The 21,161-nt window shown below is 38.6% G+C and overlaps 1 protein-coding gene across 1 annotated transcript in view; it reads right to left on the reverse strand.

Annotated features, from left to right (window-relative positions):
- Positions 1-21,161, reverse strand: part of RSRC1 (arginine and serine rich coiled-coil 1) — a 117,640-nt gene that overhangs the window by 91,638 nt on the left and 4,841 nt on the right. The window contains exon 4 of the mRNA XM_053459355.1: positions 11,138-11,305. Within this exon, the coding sequence (XP_053315330.1) occupies positions 11,138-11,305 (168 nt within the window). The remainder of the gene's footprint in view (positions 1-11,137; positions 11,306-21,161) is intronic.

The raw sequence follows: 21,161 nt of genomic DNA on the forward strand, positions 1-21,161 counted from the left end.
TGCACAGTGGTCTATGGAAAGAAAAAACATGATATCATTAAACCGGATTACAAACCGGTGCAATCTGTCAAATGAAATCCTTAAATTCCTATGATCTGTCATTTATGTTAGACGGAATTGGCAGCAGTTTGGATTCGGAGGAGTTACTAGTGAAGGGGGAAAGGTTTCAATTCTACTTGGCAGAGAAAAAATATAAGAGGGCTGCTGCTAGTTCTACAACATAATAAAACAGACTATAATGCTTTAACAAACTCTTTTACAATATGAACTGTCTTTGTGGCATAGTCATTATAAATTAACGGGAAGTCTAGTCATTTCTGAAGTTGTTCCCCAACAGTCTATTAAAATGCTCCAAAAGCGGCGCAGCACCGTTTGCCGGCGGTTTATAGGGGCTATGCTCTATTCCCAGTACTCCTCACCTACAGAGTTACTTCTCAGCTTACAAATTAAACACTTTGCTACAAAAACCTTTAGATTAGCAAGTTTTAAGGGAAATTACTAAACGGAAAGCAGCATTTCCATGATTTATTTTTATGGCTCTTGACAGTGGCCTCAAGCAGTGAGCAGAAAGCCTGAATGCACATATGTGATCTTTAACAGGCAAACGTTAAAGATTCTAAAACTGCGATTAGTAGCTGGTCCACCAAGCAGTAACGTGATCAGCGATGGCACTTAAAAGGTTTTAGCTGCCAAAGGGGTTAAGCAACTGCTTACTAAGAGTCCATAGATTTATCGGCACCCATTGATTTTAAGGAAAAGTTGAACAGGACACTGGGGCGTTAGGAGTAAAAACATTACAAGCCATAATCCCACTTGGGAACTTCCCAGGGCTTCCTGCCTGTAGCTTCTTCTCTCTTGCCCCTTATAAGAGTTAAGAACGTGTTGTTGCTAGATGGAGCAAGATGCGCATAGGAGTGGATCTGGTCCCAAGGTTTTCACTTTGTATGGTTGGACCAGGAGCCTATTTCTCTGGCTTAATCTATTTCTCATAAACTACCGAACAGTTTTATTATGTGTTCCTTCACTCAAGGAAATAAGAATATCTATTTCCACGTTCACACAAGTTGAATACCAATGGAATAGTCACCACCTTTTATTTAAGACAACATTCTATCTGTTGCACCATGTGTCAACCCTACTTTAACTTCTGAAAGCAAACCTAGATGCTTTGCTGGTACCTGAACAAAAAGTGTACGTGACTGGCTATTTCTCATATTTAAACCTCACTCATCTAGTGCATCCCATACCATATGAACAGAGGCGTATCTACTGAAAATAGCGCCTATGGCAAGCACTGAAATTGCGCCCCTGTCCAAATATCTAAAACCCATTTACTAGCCCCTGCTGCCTATATATATATATAGATATATCTATATATATATATATATATATATATATAGATATATCTATATATATATATCTATATATATATATATATATATCTATATATATATCTATCTATATAGATATATATACATAGATAGATATCTATCTATATATATATATATATATATCTATATATCTATCTATCTATCTAAATATTAGTCCCTGCTGCCGATGGCGGGTATAGATCAACACACAAACCCAGATCAATTGAAATTCACTTGTGATCTCAGCACTGAAGGAATATATACCCTCTCCCCCACCCACTATATACCCTCTCCCCCCACCCACTATATATCCTCTCCCCCCTAGCCACTATATACCCTCTCCCCCCTAGCCACTATATACCCTCTCCCCCCTTAGCCACTACATACCCTCTCCCCCCCCTAGCCACTACATACCCTCTCCCCCCCCTAGCCACTACATACCCTCTCCCCCCCCTAGCCACTACATTCCCTCTCCCCCCCTAGCCACTACATACCCTCTCCCCCCCTAGCCACTATATACCCTCTCCCCCCCTAGCCACTATATACCCTCTCCCCCCCTAGCCACTATATACCCTCTCCCCCCCTAGCCACTATATACCCTCTCCCCCCCTAGCCACTATATACCCTCTCCCCCCTAGCCACTATATACCCCCCTAGCCACTATATACCTATGACGTCATATTTCGGCACCCAGCAGTGAAGCAGCGGGCACCGGCGAGCGGCTTTTAAACACTGTCTTCTTTGTTTTTGATGCGGGGGGAGAACGAGGGGCGCCAAGCGGTTGCTAGGCGCCCCTCTCTCTCCTCCGCATCAAAAAAAAAAAAAAAAAGACGGCGTTTGAAAGACGCTCACTGGCGCCCCCTTCAAATGGCGCCTATGGCACGAGCCATAGGTGCCATACCCTAGATACGCCTCTGCATATGAACCATGAGCTAAAAGAGCCAAAGGCGCCCCCACAGCACTGGGTTAACTTTCCGAGGGACGGTTTACTAAAGAACCAGCCAAGTTACCTGACCACTGCTATCTATGCAACTTGTTTGCATAGAACATGAAAACAAGAACACGCAAACCATGTTCAACTGGGCCACTGTAACGGTCTGAGGTCCGCTAACATTCCAAGTCAACGAATGTTGAGAATAATTATACTTTATTAAATAGCTGAAAAGAAGTACTATTCATCAGGAGGTATCAGCAGCAGATAATATCTGCTTCAGCTTTTAATGACCATGTGGGGAATAGCTATGCCCCAAAAACAATTGCTGAAAGAAAAAACAAAAAACATTATCCACACAAAACACAAATAAAATAACATTTTTAAAACGCACATTTTATTCTTACAAAAAATTCTCATAAGTAAAGCCTGATTAAAAAATATATATACCGTATTTGCTCGATTATAAGACGAGGTTTTTTTCAGAGCAAATGCTCTGAAAAATACCCCTCGTCTTCTAATCGGGGACGTCTCCTAATCAGACCTCAAATAGAAGCCTGATTATGAGACTAAGATCCAGATCCCCCGCACCGCTGCAGGGGACCTGGATCCTCCTGCCCCCCACACTTAACGGTGCTTCCTGCTGTATTGCCGGGGCAGCGGGTTGACGTCTACGCGATCCGCATAGACAACGTCCGCTGCAGCCGGAAGGAGGTGTGGCTAGCAGCGGGGGTTGTCTGCGTCCGTCGCGCATACCATCCCCGACTGTCAGAGATCAGAGTTCCCTGCTCCGGTGCGGGGAACTCTGATCTGACAGCCGGGGAAGGTATGCGCGACGGACGCAGACAAAACCCCCGCTGCCAACTCCACCTCCTTCCGGCTGCAGCGGAAGGAGACGTCAACCCGCTGCCCCGGCAATACAGCAGGAAATTGGAAGCACCGGTAAGTGTGTGTGTGTTAAATGGGGGCATAGGGCATTTCTGGAATGCCTTATACCCCTATATGCCACTCTGGCACTTGGGGGGTTAAAAGGCATATTATGGGTCAGAGTGGCATATAGGGAGGTAGTAGGAATTTCAGGAGGCAGAGTGGGCGTTAAGTGGCATTTAATAGAGCACTCTGCCTCCTGAAATGCCTTATACCTCCCTATATGCCACTCTCCCCCATAATATGCCTTTTAACCCCCTAAATGCCAGAGTGGCATATAGGGGTATAAGGCATTTCTGGAGGCAGAGTGCTCTATACAATGCCTTTTAACTCCCTTAATGCCACTCTGCCTCCTGGAATGCCTTATACCTCCCTATATGCCACTCTGCTACTCTAACCCCCTAAATGCCAGAATGGGATATAGGGGTATAAGGCATTTCTGGAGGCAGAGTGGCACATAGGGGGGTCAAAAGGCATACCATAAGGCACAGTGGCATATAGAGGGTTAAAAGGCATATCATGGGCCACAGTGCCATATTGGTGTGGCAAGCCTGGGGGCAGATGTGCGTAACTGGGGGACAGGTTGGAAAATACAAGGAAATAAAAACAAAAAAAATATTTTTCTCAATCATAGCTTTTATTAAAAAAAATAGTTTACATGAATTAACATTTACTGGTAAAACTTTTTTCCTTTAGGGTTGTCTTATATTCAGGCTTTTTCTTTTTTCCTAAGTTAATATTCAGATTTTGGGGGGTCGTCTTATAATCAGGGTCGTCTTATAATCGAGCAAATACGGTATATATTTTATTGTATTGAATGATACTAAACTAACCTATCACTACATTTTTATTCCACGTAATTATTTTTGTGTTTAATATCAAAATGTGCTCAAACTTTTCCAAACGAGGAGGGAAGATATTAAGCCATATTAATCCAAGAGAAGATGGAGCCTTCCATTCGATGAAGCAACCTCTGAGGACCAGAAAGACTAAAACTGTGTATCTGTTTGTGTGTATTAATGCAATAAAATGTATCAACTTTGACTACAAACCCTTTCCAGAAAAAAAAAATCATATATTTTCATGGGAATAGTAAATTATGCCACTATTGGGATGTCACTGAAGAACATACAGATTGTAAGCTCGTTTGAGCAGGGCCCTCCTCACCTGTTGTCTCTGTAAGTCAATTTGTTCTGTTACATACTACTTGTCCACCCATTGTACAGCTCTTCGGATGGCGCTATATAAAACAATAAATAATAATAACACAAAAGGCTTCCAGTAGAAAGAATAAAATAAGATTTGCTAAATGTATTTGGTTAACATACTAGCGAGTGCATTGATTTTGATCCTAAGTATGTGGCCTGAGTAAGCACTTATTCATCAATATCTCTAAAACATGGCCAAATAAGACGTTGACAAATAAACACAGCCTCGGCAACAATGCTTCTGAGCTAAACATTTAGAACATAACGCGTAAACTCCAAAAATATTGTTATTGGATATTCTACAGACTGCAAATTCAGAAGTGTAAAATAAGCCTACATCAACGTCTAAATAAATTACTTCAGCAAAAAAAAGCATGCTTATACAACACAGAAGTTTACTTCAAGATGCGCAACTATTGAAGTTTAATAAGACACTTTCCTTAAAAATAGCATTCAACTCCTGTGCTCCAAAGATCACTCCACACTTGGTCAAAATAATTCATCTGATGTCAGCAGCATGTCCCTCATTAATAAATACACTCTAGGATTTGATAGCTAATGGTCCACCAATACTGATCTGTCAAAGTTGATCCTTGCAGCTTAGGCTTCTTCTTCCTTTATCCTGCAGCCAGATCTTTAACTGGCTGTCAGGAAATAATTTGGCAAGCATCAACAGAGACATAGCTCCAGGCTATTGTTACAGATACACATTGGCTGAATTTAGCCGATTATAAGAGCAGCCCCTTTTATGAATTTATTTAAAACAGTTTGGTGTCTAAAAGTAAATATACCGTTACAATCCTTGCACACTGGTGGGACGCTCTATTTTCCTACATTCTTTGTTTCGTAACATTTTAAATATTAAATAGAACCGAAGATTATTAAAACATTTGACTTTTTTTCATTTTCTTTTTAGCGGCAATTCTTTTTTTTTTTTTTTTTTTCTTTTCTTAAATTAATTAAAGTGTGTGTTAGAATCTGTCCTGCCCCACACGGATCATGGCTATGATAATCCCTACCAGAGTTCCTTGGGGAAGATTAATGACCTTAATATGTGTGGCTTGGACAACAGATGAGACCTGGGCTGATATGAAGAGAATTTTCCATATTCTAAGAATGGGGAGGGGGCATATTTTAGAGAGATCTCAAGAAGCCAAACCTGACACGGATCAAATGAAAGGTTTTAATTTTTCTGGCACCAGACCGCTATCCTGTTTCCCTACTTCTGGATTTTATGAACGTGTCTCCATTTGGAAATTAATCATTAATAACACTAGTGACAGAGGAGTGTGAGTAGCTGGATGATGGGCTGTACTATTAATTCTGAAATTTGAGTTTACAATAAGGACCACAAGTTAGCTTTGGAAGGTATAGGATGGGAAACGTACAGTCGTGTGGGAAAAAAAAAAAAAAGTACATCCTCTTTGAATTTTAGGTTTTTATATATCAGGACATAACAACAATAACCTGTTCCTTAGCAGGTCTAAAAAAATAGGTAAATACAATCTCACATGACATGACATGACACATGACATAGTACAGCTTCCATAGGAATTAAGATGCTAAGTTTGCTGGTCTGGAGCATTCACGAAGCCAAAGAGGAAAGACATTAGCAATGAATTTACAGAAGCAATTGTTACTGCCTGTCAATCTGGGAAGGGTTATAAGGCCATTTCCAAACAATTTAAAGTCCATCATTCTACAGCAAGAAAGATTATTCAAAAGTGGAAAACATTCAAGAGTGGACATCCCAGCAAACTCATCCCAAGGTCAGACTGTGCAATGCTCAGAGAAATTAAAACACAAGAGTTACCAGACTCTACAGGGCTCAGTTGGCATGTTGAATGTTAAAGTTCATGACAGTACAATTAGAAAAAGACTGAACAAGGTGTACACTAGACATCTGAAGGTGTGCTGTGGTATCTGGCACCAAGACCAAGCAGATTCCTTTAGTCCTGTAAGTTGCGAGGTGGGCCTCCATGGATCTGGCTTGTTTGTCCAGCACCTTGAACTCGTTGTTTTGTGTTCCTCAAACCATTCCTGAATTATTTTGCTTTGTGGCAGAGCCAAAGCTGTGTCCATGGAAGGGTGTAAATGGTCTGCAACAATGCTTAGCTAGTGGTACGTGTCAATGTAACATCAACATGAATGGCAGGACCAAGGCTTCCCATCAGAACCTTGCCTCCGCCGGCTTGGCAACATGGTGCATCCTGGTGCCATGTGTTCTCCAGGTAAGCAACGCACCCGGCCATCCACACGATGTCAAAGAAAACATGATTCATCAGACCAGGCAACCTTCTTCCATTGCTGCATTGTCCAGTTCTTTTGCTGCTCTGCCCGTTGTAGGTGCTTTCGGTAGTAGACAGGGGTCAGCATGGGCACCCTAACTGGTCTGCGGCTACGCAGCCTCATATGCAACAAACTGTGATGCACAATGTGTTCTGACACCTTTCTATCAGAACCAGCATTACCTTTTTCAGCTATTTAAGATACAGAAGCATGGCTGTTGGATTTAACCACATGGACAAGCCTTCACCTCCTACGTACATCAGTGAGCCTTAGCCAACCATGACCCTGTCGCCAGTTCACCTTTTTCTTTCCTTGGACCACTTTTAATAGGTACTGACCAATACAGACCGAGAACACCCCACGAGAGCTGCAGTCTAGCCATCATAATTTGGCCCTTGTCAAAGTAGCTCAGATCAATTCTTTTAATGTGCAAATTATATGAAATATGTCCCACTTTAATGTAGGACCTGTAAATGTCAAAATTACTTTTAGAAAAAAATGTAACTTGTGGAATACTTTTTTTTTTCTTTGCACATCATCATGTGTTGCTTTACACATTATCCTGAAAATTATTCCTGTGTACAACATGACAACCACAGTTACGTAAGGTCTTAAATATCAATTAAAACATCACTTTTATTTTGTTATTGTGTCGCGAGAGTCAATATTTTACTGCATCAGCGCAAGATTTAATCAGGCCATTTTTGATAATAGCTTTAAAAGGGAACTTCAGAACTCATGGGTGTATCCAAGGCCTAGCAACTATAACCTGCATAAAAGAACATTAGCAGAAGCAAATCTATAAAGTAAGATGTATGTTTTAGTTACTTTGCAGAAAGGAATCACAATGCTGGTGACATGATTAGATAGTAGCCTCTGATTTGTTTGTTTTTTTATATACACTTCCTAGAGAAAGTAAACACCGTGTAAGATGAGATAATCATTTCCCCAACTATTAGCTCTACCCAAATTCCACGTGTTAGGTGCATTTGAGAACCAGATATCATCTTGTAACAAAACAAGGTGTTCGATGCTGTGTGTGTAGGCAGAGTGGTGTTACAAGAATATATGTTCCTTTCCCACCAATCAAACATTTACCCTTCGCCACCGGTGAAAGGCAACAAGATCTCTTTACAACGTCTCGTCTTTTTCAATAAATTTTGCATGAAAACATGTTACCCAAGCACAAAGTTGCCTGCTGTCGCACTGGAAGTATGATAAATGTTTAATGAAAACAACATCTCTCAGCTTGGTGTCAGACAACAGCTATCACACAGACCCGCTTTGATCTAGGCAGACACTTAAAAGGAGTTCTGAGAATGCTTTGCACCACAGATCTCTATAACCTATATGCAAATAACAGGGAATTAGCATAAATGACTTCCTGCTGCATAAAGAGGATGCAAGGGGGAGAAAAATATGACAAGCTCCAAATAAAAAGCTAGCGTCTGCCGTCAGACTCAAAAAGTCAAGAATTCTTAGCTTGCTTTGTGAAAACGCGGTGCCACCGTGATATGATGCAGCATGCAGAGATACCAGGTGCGGGTGTAAACCAGAAATCTACTTTACAGAGCCCCAACCATGTGCTGCACAACATGCTGATGTGCCATGAACAAATGATACATACATTATACGTGTCATATAACCACACATGTAACAATCGGGTTACGGTTCCATTAAATACTGATGCTGGATCTTCACTACTAATAGGAATGGCTTTACTTTATGGCCTAGATGTCCTAAAAGTTGCATTTTGACAGATATGCAGCGTTTAGGACATCTAGGCCATATAGTAAAGCCATGTCAAAATGAGATGAATGGGAGAGGAGAGTCTTAGGGAATTAAAGAAAGCCCCGCTTGTGAGCTTGAAATGTTGGGGAGTAGTAGGGGCAAATTGGCTTCATCGTGCAAAAGAGGATGTATAAATAAAATGAACAGAGAGGTGGGTTAGTGCTTGGTTTCAGATGTTTGCCAGCAGACCGCTTATGGTGGTTAAAGGAGGGGAAAGAAAGAGAGAGATGAATAGGAGAAAGTATATATTATCTATCATCAATATATCAATTCAATTAAAGGTCACTGCGTAAAGGTGAGTTAAGTTATTAAGTTATTATTAATTGTTGGGTTATATAAGGCCATCATACTGCACACAGCTGTATGGCACAGCTCTCATTGGTAAAGAAAAGGGCATTGAAACATTTAACTAATCATTCCATACAATTATGTTGAACATTTTGCAAGTGTATTTTATCTTGAAAATGACAAAACACCACAGGTGAATGTGTATTTTTAAAGTGCACCGCTTAGTCGAGAGATCAAAGACTATGTTCCTCAGGACTGCATCACATAAGCTTCCCAGTGCACCCTCAGAACGCACAGAAAGTCAAGTGAGCAATAACTCATCAATTGTGCCAGACACCGATTATACAATAAATATAAAAGTGATGGGAAGTAAAGAGATTGTGATTTAAATAATCTGAAGTGCTCAGGGTAGAAGGTCCCCTGAAATGAAACTTGGGTATTATCTAGGGAGCAGTCGCCATAAGTAATGCTGTCAGAAGCACTGCATTTGCAGTCATGGTTCTTCCAAAAATGGAGGAGGTCTAAGCTCTATACGATGATATGATGTTATTTTACATCTCCGTTCTGAGATGGCCTTCACCAATCATAACAAATTGCTAATATCTCTACGTTTAAAGTGAGAAACACCCACATTACCATGATACAACTTCCCCACTTGGGTTTAAATCAAAACTTCTACATGGAAAGAGATAACAGCTTCACGCCGTTTCTCCAAGGAAGCAGTTGAGATAAAATATGTATAGTCTATCAGAGGTTTCAAATGGTTAGCCATCGGACGGATTTGTACACCGAGTCTCTATTACTGAGATCCTGACTAATCACTGACAAAAGAGAAGTCCTGTCAAGAAACGTAAGGAGCTAAAGCCAGAAAGAACATCATTGCTATTTATCTTCTAGATGATATCTATTGACAAAGGAAATTTAAGCCAGACTTCCCAAAAGTAAAGAGATCCTATGAACACATCCTTAGAACAATCATATTGTATGTTAGGATGGCCACAGTCACTGCATATACAAATCCCGATTAGCTTCACTTTCTCATATACATGGTGTGAAAGTATTTCCCCATTCCCGATTTCTTCTGTTTTTGCACATTTGTCACACTTTAATGTTTCAGATCATCAAACTGGTGTTAATATCAAGCAAAGATACCCTGAGCAAACACAAATTGCTGTTTTTAGACAAAGATTTCTCACATAGAAGGAAAAACCTATCCAAACCTACCTGGCCTTTTGTAACAAAGTAATTGTCCCCTTAGTTACTAAATCAACCAGTTAAGCAAATTTAAATGAGAAAGTAATTGACATCTATCAGTCTGGAAAGGGTTACCAAGCCATTTCTAAGACTCTGGGTCTCCAGCAAACCACATGGAGACAAATGGAGAAAGCCTGGCCAGCCTACCAAAATTAACCCAAGAGCAGGTTGACAACTCATCCAGGAGGTGACACAATAATCCAGACTATCATGTAAAGAACTGCAGCCCTCACTTGCCTCAGTTAAGGTCTGTGTTCACGATTCCACAATAAAAAAGCAACTGGGCAGAAATGGCATCCATGGGAGAGTTGGAAGGTGAAAACCATTGCTGACCAAAAGAACACAAAGGCTCAACTCGCAATTGCCAAAAAAACACCTAAATGATCCCCAGGGCTTTTGGGATAATATTCTGTAGAAGAAGTCAGAATGGGGCAAATACTTTTTCACAGCACAATACGGTGGTCTTACTAGCATTTTAAATACCTTAATATTTTAATACAATTTAATACCTGTTGGCACAAAGAGCCCATATGCAAAAGGTGGCACTGTATGCCACACACTGCCTGCCTTTAATGACAGGGAAGAGCTAGCTTTTCAGGGCAAATGCAAGCCCAGCATCTAAAGCACGCACAGAGACATATTCTGGCAATAGCCCTTATGGCTATTTATTGCTTGGAGGGTTTAACCCCTTAAGGACAATGGGGGTCCCTAAACCCATTGAAAACAACTATTCTGTTTCTAGGGCACCACACGTATCAGTGTCTTCATTTGCACCTCATGACTGCTGTTCTGGACAAAAACTATGAATGAGACAAAATTTACTGAAATAGTAATTTTGCCAAGTAATTATCTTACAATACACTTATTTTACTCAATCTGTATTTATCCATGAAGAGCGTGTAAGGTATGATATAGCATATATGATCCTCAATACTGCTTATAACATAATTTGTATGAAGATAATATATGTCTCAGATGAATAATTTGTAAAGCATATGTCTTTGCAGATTAGAATACTAATACAGTAAATGGCACAACAACGGTGCACTTTGTACACTTTTTAATCCAATAATACCAACCCGAGCTTGGAACTTGATTCTTTTTCTTTGCCTCTGTCCTTCTCCCTGGTCTTCACCTTTTCTTTACCTTTACCACGTTCCCTTTCACGGGACCTACTGCGAGACCGTCTTCGACTTGATCGTTCACTGCTTCGGCTCCGAGAACGCTGGCGATGTCTTGATCGCGACCTGTTCAAAACATAGCATAATTAAATATTAATTCAGCTGCATCAGACAGCAAGTGGGTATTGTATCCGCACATTAGTTCTTATATTATTTCTATACATTAACAGTGTCAGTTTAACATATACAAATTAGGCGATTTCTAATATAGCTAAAGTGGACTAGTTGTTTCACCGTGGAAAAAAGAATCTTGATTAATGAATCAATGTAACAAGTCAAATCATGTGAGATAATCCATCCTATCTATGACTGGAAACCTACAAACCAGAGAGTACAGATGCACTTGAGTTCATGAAGCCCAATGTAGTTGCCTTCTGCACCCTGTTATGAGTCTGCTACTTGTAGGCATGTTAGATTGGCCAGTGGTTGCCATATACCACGATAAACTGCATCTGTCATGGGTTGACAATAACCTTTAATGCAACCTATGAAAGGTCACTCAATTTGAATGTATGAACCCCCGATACAGATAGCTTTTTTTACGTTAAAGCGAAAGTTCCATGAAAAATGTAGTTTAGTACTGCAAAAACGTGCGTAGGTCACCACGGCAAGCAGTCATGTGATATTTGGCCAACATGCTCCTCAGGCGGCAAAAAACCCACAGAACAGAATGGATATTATTGCTCATAGCAATGCTAATGAAGTCCTGCTTATCTTATTAAGTCCTGTCCCCATAGACTTTAATTAGTCAGAGGGTCCCTTCTGGGTAATTAAGTCTGTATGATTCGGCAGCGGTGTGTTTATCTAGCTGATTGAAATAAAAAAAAATAAAAAAAAAAAAAAAAAAAAAAAAAAAAGGTACGACACATACACATAGAAACTATACAGCTATCAAAATGGTGCATTATGCCTTAAAGTATAATTATATTAAAACTATTTTTAAGATACTATTTTAAGTGATGCTTGTAATAATACCTATTGTGGGAGATCTCTCTTTCAAAGGGACAGTTTAGTGTCCCTGACACCCCACTACTCAGTGAGTAGTAGAATCAGGTGAGAGGACGTCACCGAAAGCGCTGCAATTTAAGAGAGAAGATGAAGAACAAGAAGATACGGAAGTGGTTGGCAGACAAGGCAGGGAAATATTTAGAGAGCATGAGCATGAACGAGAGAAAGAGTGATTTTCATCCAAATGGGCAGGGAACATAATTTTTTGCCCAAAAATGAATGGGCCCATTTGCCCATGTCTAGTGAGTACTTTAACATGCATTTCCTCAAAACAAAAATAAAGCACTGTCCTGCTGCAATTTCTGAAATCAACGGCAGCACTTTCCACGCATGCACATTGTCGAATGAACCGATCCCTGCACGCAGCATTCACTTAGCCTTTGCTGGAAATCACTGGAGGTGATTATATATATAAAAAAAGAGAGGGGCATTTAGCTATGGGGGGGAGGCAAAATTCATATAGGAGGGACCACACTGCTATTAAAGCATTAAAGTGAATGTGAGGGCTGAAGAGACCCTTTAAATATAACGTCTAGAAATATTGGTAACCAAAAACAAAATGTAGTATTATTGAGCTGCAACAAGGTGTCATTCATTGCATTGAGCACTTGACTAAATAACTGGTAATGACCTAACTAGACATTAATCTAGCCAACATATGCCCTTTAATGCATTGCATACACAAAATCTAATGTGCCCACTTTAAATCGTCACCCCCCCCATGCAAGGGTTCGAGGGAAACGGACACAAACACTACCCCAGCATGTGAATATACAGAAAGCGCTTTCATGGATTTTAATGGGAGTGCTTTCCTGCCACTGATGAAAAACACACCACAGGGCAGTGCACTGAAACTCTTACACTGCAGCTTCTCCTAAAGGTAAGCTTCTTTTTTAAAAGCAAAATAATCATATTAAAGTTATTTAATATGCATTCTTCATTTGTAGGGCTGCATGGGGTACTGAAGTGTCCCTTTAATACTTCCCTAAAACTATGGAAATTGGAATAGGTCAATATTTGGTGACAAAAAAAAAACTAATAATAATACCAAAGGGTTCCTACATTATCTATACCATAATGTAATAAACAGATAACGAAGTCTCATAACACAAACCAAAACAGACAATGTGGAATGAACAATAAATGCAAATATATACATATACATGCAAATATACAACTACAAAAAATAAGTCGGAAGCTGCAACGTTAATGTGTAACAGGAGATCCAAATAACATTTTAACATAAAATCCCTATAAATAGTAACCATGTTCATTGTCAATTTTGATGAAAACAAAAAGATCAATTATTATTGAAAAAAAACGAACAGATTAATTGAAAAGTGGCCTGCAAGAAAGACCCACTGCTATGGCAAAGGTTAAGTCACTTAGTTAAGTTGAAAGACCATCAAAGATTTCTCAGATGCAGATAGGCCCATATGTTACAAAAAATTCTGTGAAAAAGCGATTATGTTCCAATCTGCTTGTCGTGTCGGACTTGCAGAACACACAGATGCTTGGCTCGTTCCCTTTCACAAAGCCTCCCACTAGATAATGGACTTTCTCCAATACCTTTTCCATGTGACAAACGCAAAGCAGTGTCTTCATTCAATCGACACCTAGACTCGCTATGATATATTTTTATATATATTTTAAAAAATAAAATAAAAATACCTGACAACACCCTCCAAAGAAGTAAAAAAAAAAAAAAAAGGTTTTCATAAAAGCTCGTTTACTTACTGCACTATATGTGTTAATTTGCTAATTTCTTCACAGGTAATCAATTAAAATGGAAAATATTGGATAACATTAGTTTCACTAAGTTTAACAGCTGCTCCATAAGCTTAATTAATTTCACAAGAGCCATATGTATTCTCTGTGCAGACTGAGTTGAAACAGAAAAGGCAGATTTTAAAATAAGTTTGTGAAAATCTGCATTTAATTAGCAGGTGGGCACTACAACTGCATAATGTTTTATACATTTTTATTTATGAAGTGACAGAAGATCTAAAGGCTTTTTAAAATGGCGTTTATTGTTTGAATGGGTACTGTTTTGCTGCATGCTAAAGTGATTTAAATCCTCGTAGCTGTTCTTTGAAAAAAAAAAATCATAAATGATGAAGGAAAACATGTGGAAAACTGTAAAACTAGAAAGAATTTGCGACAAAAAACAGATACGCATGCCATAACCGAGAGGAAACTACACTTAATTAAATGTACACTACATCTGGACTATCGGCCCTCATAAAACGCAAAACTATTAATTTTCATTGTTATAAAGGAAATGAGGTCAGTGTCATTCGGCGTTTCCCCAAATTTATTAAACTGTGGCACAGATAGATCGTTTATACAAAAATTATAGATTTGTAATTCATGGAGTAAAAATAAAGAATGATTTTTGCCCATAAAGGCAATTTATTAGGATTGGATTTCTTAAATTCAATTTAAGCGGGAAAGTTCACTGGAACGTCTTGAGGGACTATCCCCTGCGTTAGCCAATTGGCCTTTGAGTCTTTCCATTGTTATTTTAATTCTGTTGCTTGGGAAAAGAACAAACATTCTTAAGTTTAAGTGTTTTTTTTTTACATTTTAAAAAATTTATATAACAAAGTGTATTTACCCCGGATGATAAAAAATGCAAACCACAATGAGTTATGTGAGAAGCAGGTTCTCTTTCATCCTAATAATGTGACAATTTGTATTGCGTAGCAGCGCTGTCAAACCTTGTGTTATCAGATAACCGGCAGCTGTCAGTGGCCTTCATGCTTGTGTTAAGTGACACAACAGGTTAACACATGCTGCGTAACAATAGCAGATAACGCCATGTATTACCATGAAAAGTTTAATGATGCATGATGTAACCTCTCCGCCGACATCAATGCTGCTGTGTGGCTATATTCACAGAGGCCACCAGCTCTATAACGTCTTGTAAATATAGTTATTTGGATGAGAGGATTCCAGTAATGTAATACCAATAAACCTGCTTTTTCAATAGTATGCATATATACGGTGTCTGTGTGTATATGTATGTATGTATGTATGTATGTATGTATATATATATATATATATATATATATATATATATATATATATATATATACACACACACAAAGTATACATACTGTATATATAGCTTTTTATATCAGGAAGTCAGATTACATTGGCTCAACAGATAAAACTAAGTGCTGCTGTTCCCTGACATGCATATACAATAAAATTATATATATATTAAAAAAACAGTATATACATATACTTACAGGCTCGGGTTCTAAATGACAGTAACAGAAGCAATGAGAGGTAAACAAAGGCAGGGGTACAACTCTTATTAACTACCGTATGTACCGTCCTGTGCAGTTTTGCTCCTGTCTTAGCCCATATGCTATGCAAATATTTAATGGCCCTCTCCACACACAAACCTTGCAGATGTCTCTGTTAAAAAAACATCTAATTCATTGCTTATATATAAAGATTTTTTTAAAGAGAGAATTCTATTCCACAGGTCAGGCATATTGATTCCACTGGGAAGATATCCTTACGTTTGGATATCAAAAAATACATTGTTTATTCTTCTGTATCACAGTGATGTCATTGTACATATAACTTATACAACATTTTCCCCAGTCTCTCCAAGTTATCAATTGTGGATAGTTAAATGACAATAACCTTAACATTTTTTAAAGCTATCACGTACCTCCAATCAAGAACAATAAAAATGATCAACTATCATGATCACCAAGAAAAGTCCCAAACCTTAATTGTATATTATTATGTTGCATTGTGCTTTAGAATGAATTCTTGTATGCATAAGGTGAGTTATAGAAAATCTATAATTGGTACTAATAATAAGGTTTACAATGTCAAATAAATGGGTATCTAATACTTAAATTATTAGATTTATACTCCAATATACCGTAATAATCCAAAAAAATAAAAGCTAAGAACCCCAAATAATGAAATGAACCAAAGAGATATATTAAATGTGAATATTCCAGTGTTTAAAATGTATGAAAGGTGAAGGGGCTATTAAATTAAGATGCTCGAGTGCAAAAGGACTAGAAACACAATTATTTGTTGTTTTTTTAAACTAATTATTTTTGAGAATAAGGTATAAATTTCATTATAAATTTCACTTTGGAGGCTGTTGCTCTTGCATACCACCCTATCAGAAAAAGCGGTTATTAGAGAGGGAGTTTAATTAAACATGCATGTCATAGGCATAAACCCATCTTGGATATAAGACTAGATCAAGGACGGATTAAGGTCTAAAAATGGGCAGACTAGAAGGGCTGAAAAGGGGATGGGGTCGAAGTAGTTACCACACTGAAGTGAGACAGAAGATAAATCCAGCTTCTCCCCCAAGTCCGAAAGGAACTTGGGTATTAAGATGAAACTTTTAATTGGTTTTGCTGCTTAAAACCAAGCATGTTAGGCCAGCTTAAGATGAAAGCACTAGCCTGCCTACTACTTAGGAATAGAATTTCTAAAATGAAAAAAATGTTTGAAATATCAACGTACCTTTATTATTAAAAGTCTGTGTGGCTCAGTGATTTTAGTCTTATATTAAGACATGAAAGGAATGATTAGAAACACATTTTTCATAATGAAAAAAAAGCAAAGTTGACCTTTGTTTTATTGGACTACAATTTGCTTCACCACTGTTTTCTTAAGCTACATGAGTGGTTTATATACCTTAACAACACGCCACAGATGGCTCTGATTACATTTAAATGGACAAGGTACCCATTCAATAACTTTCACAGGCTCCTTCCTAATGGGATATAATAATAAATCTGATATAGGAAAATAGAACAAAAAAAAAAAAACTATACACCAATCATAGCGAGCCAACAATAAATTATTCAAACCCGACGCTTCAATAATGCAAAGAAATCGTCAAAGTGGCTTAACGCCCTGGACCAGCACGGAAACGGTATGTTAAGAGTCAAAATTCATCTCGACCAAAGAAAGGCTAAGCATCCTTTAATACTAACAGCTGTCAACATTTTGCCTATAGATGCCCCTAACTACTAAACTCTGGTGAATGTCAGAGCTCCATTTGGCTCATTTGAGCTTCCTCTCTTAATGCTTAATGACCAATTCCTCAGGGATGTCCTTAAAAGCCCTAAATGTTGTCCTTGGGAAGAAACTTTCACTCACCAATCAATCAGACGCAAATTGGATGATTGTGTTGAAATATCCAGCAATGTAGAAGTTAGGGAACAAATTAAGAAAAGGTACCGTACAGACGGACATGCCTACTGCCGGCAACCTCGACAAAGAAAAAACTTTTTTTAAAAAATGTTTTTAAAAAAGGCTGGGGTGCCAGGGGTCTCTGATGAAGAGGGATATTTTTGATGTAGCGGGATATTTTTGATGTAGCGAGGGTAAATACAAAAATAAAGGAGACACAGTGACGAAGGACGACCTGGCCACATGAAAACCCAAACACACCGACAGACACAATTACTTAACTAATTGTTAATGAAGTGAAGAAAAAAAAAAAAAAAACTTTCCATGGACCACTTGAGGTTTCGACCTCTGCGGGAGTGAAACGCATTTCAAACCCAAGCTCAGCGCGATTGATTAACGTTGCCAGCCAAGGCCAGTGTGTGGCGGGAGCTGTTCTTTCCCGTCTATCACATGGCCCCAAGGATAGTTAAATGAACCTTAAAATGGCTACAAACAGCTCAATGACTACACAGAGTCCTGCCAATTAGAGATAATTAGGGATTCATTTTGGTGGCAAGTCTTTTTAAGTGCATACATAATGATGCAATGATGCTTATTAGCAATCTTATACGAGTTATGCTCAAACAGCCAGAAATAATTATGCAAGTATCACAAAGCCTCGCACATCTCTGTACTTCACCTTAATGTATTTAAAAATCCACTTCATTACCTCCAGTAATTAATCCTCCATTAATTGCAGGAAAAGCCCAGTTTACCGTGCTTCGTCTCTAATTATCATCTTATAAATAGTTATATTTCTAATTAATGTGTTCATTAAGTAGGATATCTTTCTCAAAGCCACGCTAAGAGCAAAGGTTCCGCCGTTCTCTCAAAAGCCTAACTAGCCATAAGGTGAGGCCATTTTGGTTGTGTTTGCTTTCATTTTATTATATTCAACCTCCTAATTGGCATTTAAAATCTAATTTGGAAGAACTTCAAGAGGAGTATATAAGGAAAATAGGAAAATCTTTTCTCCCATAACACAAAAGCTTAGAGCTTTAAGAGGAAAAGTTTTTTTTCTGATGATGAATAAATTTTCCGTGTTCGGTCTGCACTTCTGGTGCAAATTAGCTTAATGGTGAAAGCAGGGGAGAAAAAAAAAGAAAAAGATGCAGAGTAAAAATAAATGGGTCATTAACACACACTGCTATAAAAATGAGCAGCACGAGCCACACTGACCAAGTGCAACAATTCACAAAAGGTTCAACGGTCTGTGAACGTTAATGCTAAATAAATATTTAACCCCTCGCTAGGTCAAGAAGAAGGAGGGTTAAGAAGTGAGACTGAACCCTTTGAGTGAAGGTGATAGGATAAAATTTTTCCCGCCTGAGGGCAGACCTTTTATTGTATTTTTTGCTTTAGTTTCATTTATCTAATAATCTTATTAGCAATTTACACTTTTATTAGAGAAACCATATAAATAAATACATGTTTCCAAGACAAGCATGGCAACATATGTCTACAAGTGTGCTATCTTTTGGTGTATCCACTTTTAGGGCCTACAACTACAACAAGAATATGGGAGTCGTGGTACATAAAAATAAATATTTATATAAAATAGCTTCCTTTTTTTTTAATGGTGGAGGGGGTTTTATAGTGGGGGGTGGTACCTCTGAAGTCACAGTGTCTGATCCCCTAGCAGAGATCAGGGTTTTCTACAAGCCTGCTTGCCAGCTGATCCCACAATAGATTAGCTGGAAGCATGCAGTGACTAAGATTGTGTGGCATCACTGGTTATCATGGTAGCAAACAGCCACATTTGCTTAGTAGCCAACCAGCAGCACCACTACCATACCTGGGAACTCCACAGATTTCACCCACACTCTGGGTCACTACAGTGCATCTCCGGGTTGCAGGAGTGATGTTGCGACATCACACTCCCTGCCCACTTGCTCTACGACAATTGCATGACATCAGAGGGACCCCCCCATTGAGATCAGAGGGCCTGCCCTCTGCCGTCACGGGGACCGCCCACTCGCATCCACTGTCTTTTGAAATACAAATGTGGAATTAAAAATTAAATTTCAATTGTTCAAACAATTAAGACTAGGAATGATGCTGCTAATGCTAGATTTTGTTATAAAATAAAACGGGTAGAACAGGACCTTTAAGGAAGTTCCTAATGACAAATGAATCAGAACAGTTTCTCACATACCCTCATCTTTGAAATGAAAAGACAAGTCTACATTGATCGCTGATTTCTATGGCCTCTTTACACAGCCACATTGGATATTTATTATAAAACGCACTCCAGAACATACTTGGAAGCAAAAGTAATCTCAATTTATTCTTCCTTGCAAAATGTTTTCTAAGAAAAAAGACTCAAAGTGCAATAAGTACGTTGGCATGATTGTATAGTGACAGATCTACTTTAAGATACCTCTTTCTCCTTGGCAGAAAACACGTGCATGTCATGGAGTATATCGTAATAACTATGTCCTAGAATGAACATTCAAAAACATTGTAAAGGGAAAAGTGTGGCATTCTCTCACAAAAGCTGGGAAGAGTTAGGATCTCACTTGCTTTGTACGAACGAGCTGGGAGAGGCGTGAAGTTACCCAGACTGTAGTGTACTCTCTAGGGCCCATTTTGATGGCATATTAAAGGCTTGTTACAGCCTGATGTGGTTTGTGTATAATACGCTATTCCCGATGGCCAATTACAGAACTCAGAATCAGCCCATTTTTCAGTGGTTTTTCTGCGCAGGGAAAGGGACGGACTCGCCGCATGGTTTACGTGGGCCATGAATGCCGTGAAAAGGTTATATAAATATATGACAGCATTTCAGTTGGCCTTATGAAATTTACAAAAAAAAAAAAAGACAGCTTGGTAAAATATAGCAGTTATTAGAAAGAATAAAAAAGTACAGAATATTCTGGACACACAAAACATATACTCATAATTATTCAATCAAAAGTTTTGGGCCACTTAGAAACGTCCACGTTTTTGAAAAAAAATCTAATTTTGTCCATTATAATAACATGAAGTGGATCAGAAATCCATCGCAGACGGTGTTAATGTTGTAAATGACTATTGTAGCCGCAAACAGCTGATTGTTAATGGAATATCTTCATAGGCTCTTTATCACTCCCATCACTCCTGTGTTCCAATGGCCTGTTGTCTTCGCTAATCCAAATTTAAGTTTAAAAGTCTAATTAAACACTAGAAAACCCTTTTACAATCACGTTACAGCCAGAAACGTTCTTGTTTTTAATGAAAACAGCTAACCGACCTGTTTTAAAAAACACCTTATGTCTACCATGAGCAACATTTAACCTTCCTTTCTCAGGACCTGCATGATTATTCATCTCTTCAAGTTATCTCTGCCCGATTGGTAAAGAACTGATTGTTGTTGATTGGTTAAGGAAACCTTTGCGAGGGTGAGTGAGGAGAAAGGAGAGATCCTCAGGACAGGACATTAAACAAGTCCTGCCACAGATCTAAGTACCCCCTGGGGTAAAACAATCCTCTTATTTTAAACATTTGGGCACAGTCTAGGCTGTGATTAAATAACATGATAAATGTGTGATGACACTGAAGAACCAATTTGAGTGTAAAGCAGTATGAATTTATAGTGCTGGAAGCTTGGAATATTTCAGCAGATATTGTACAGATTACCTGGCTTTAGTTGTAACATCTATGTCCAGGTAGGTTAGTGTAATGTGGAATACTTTGTACTAAATAAAAC

The sequence above is a fragment of the Spea bombifrons genome, chromosome 3 (genome assembly GCF_027358695.1).
Source record: "Spea bombifrons isolate aSpeBom1 chromosome 3, aSpeBom1.2.pri, whole genome shotgun sequence".
In the NCBI taxonomy this organism is placed as follows: domain Eukaryota; kingdom Metazoa; phylum Chordata; class Amphibia; order Anura; family Pelobatidae; genus Spea; species Spea bombifrons.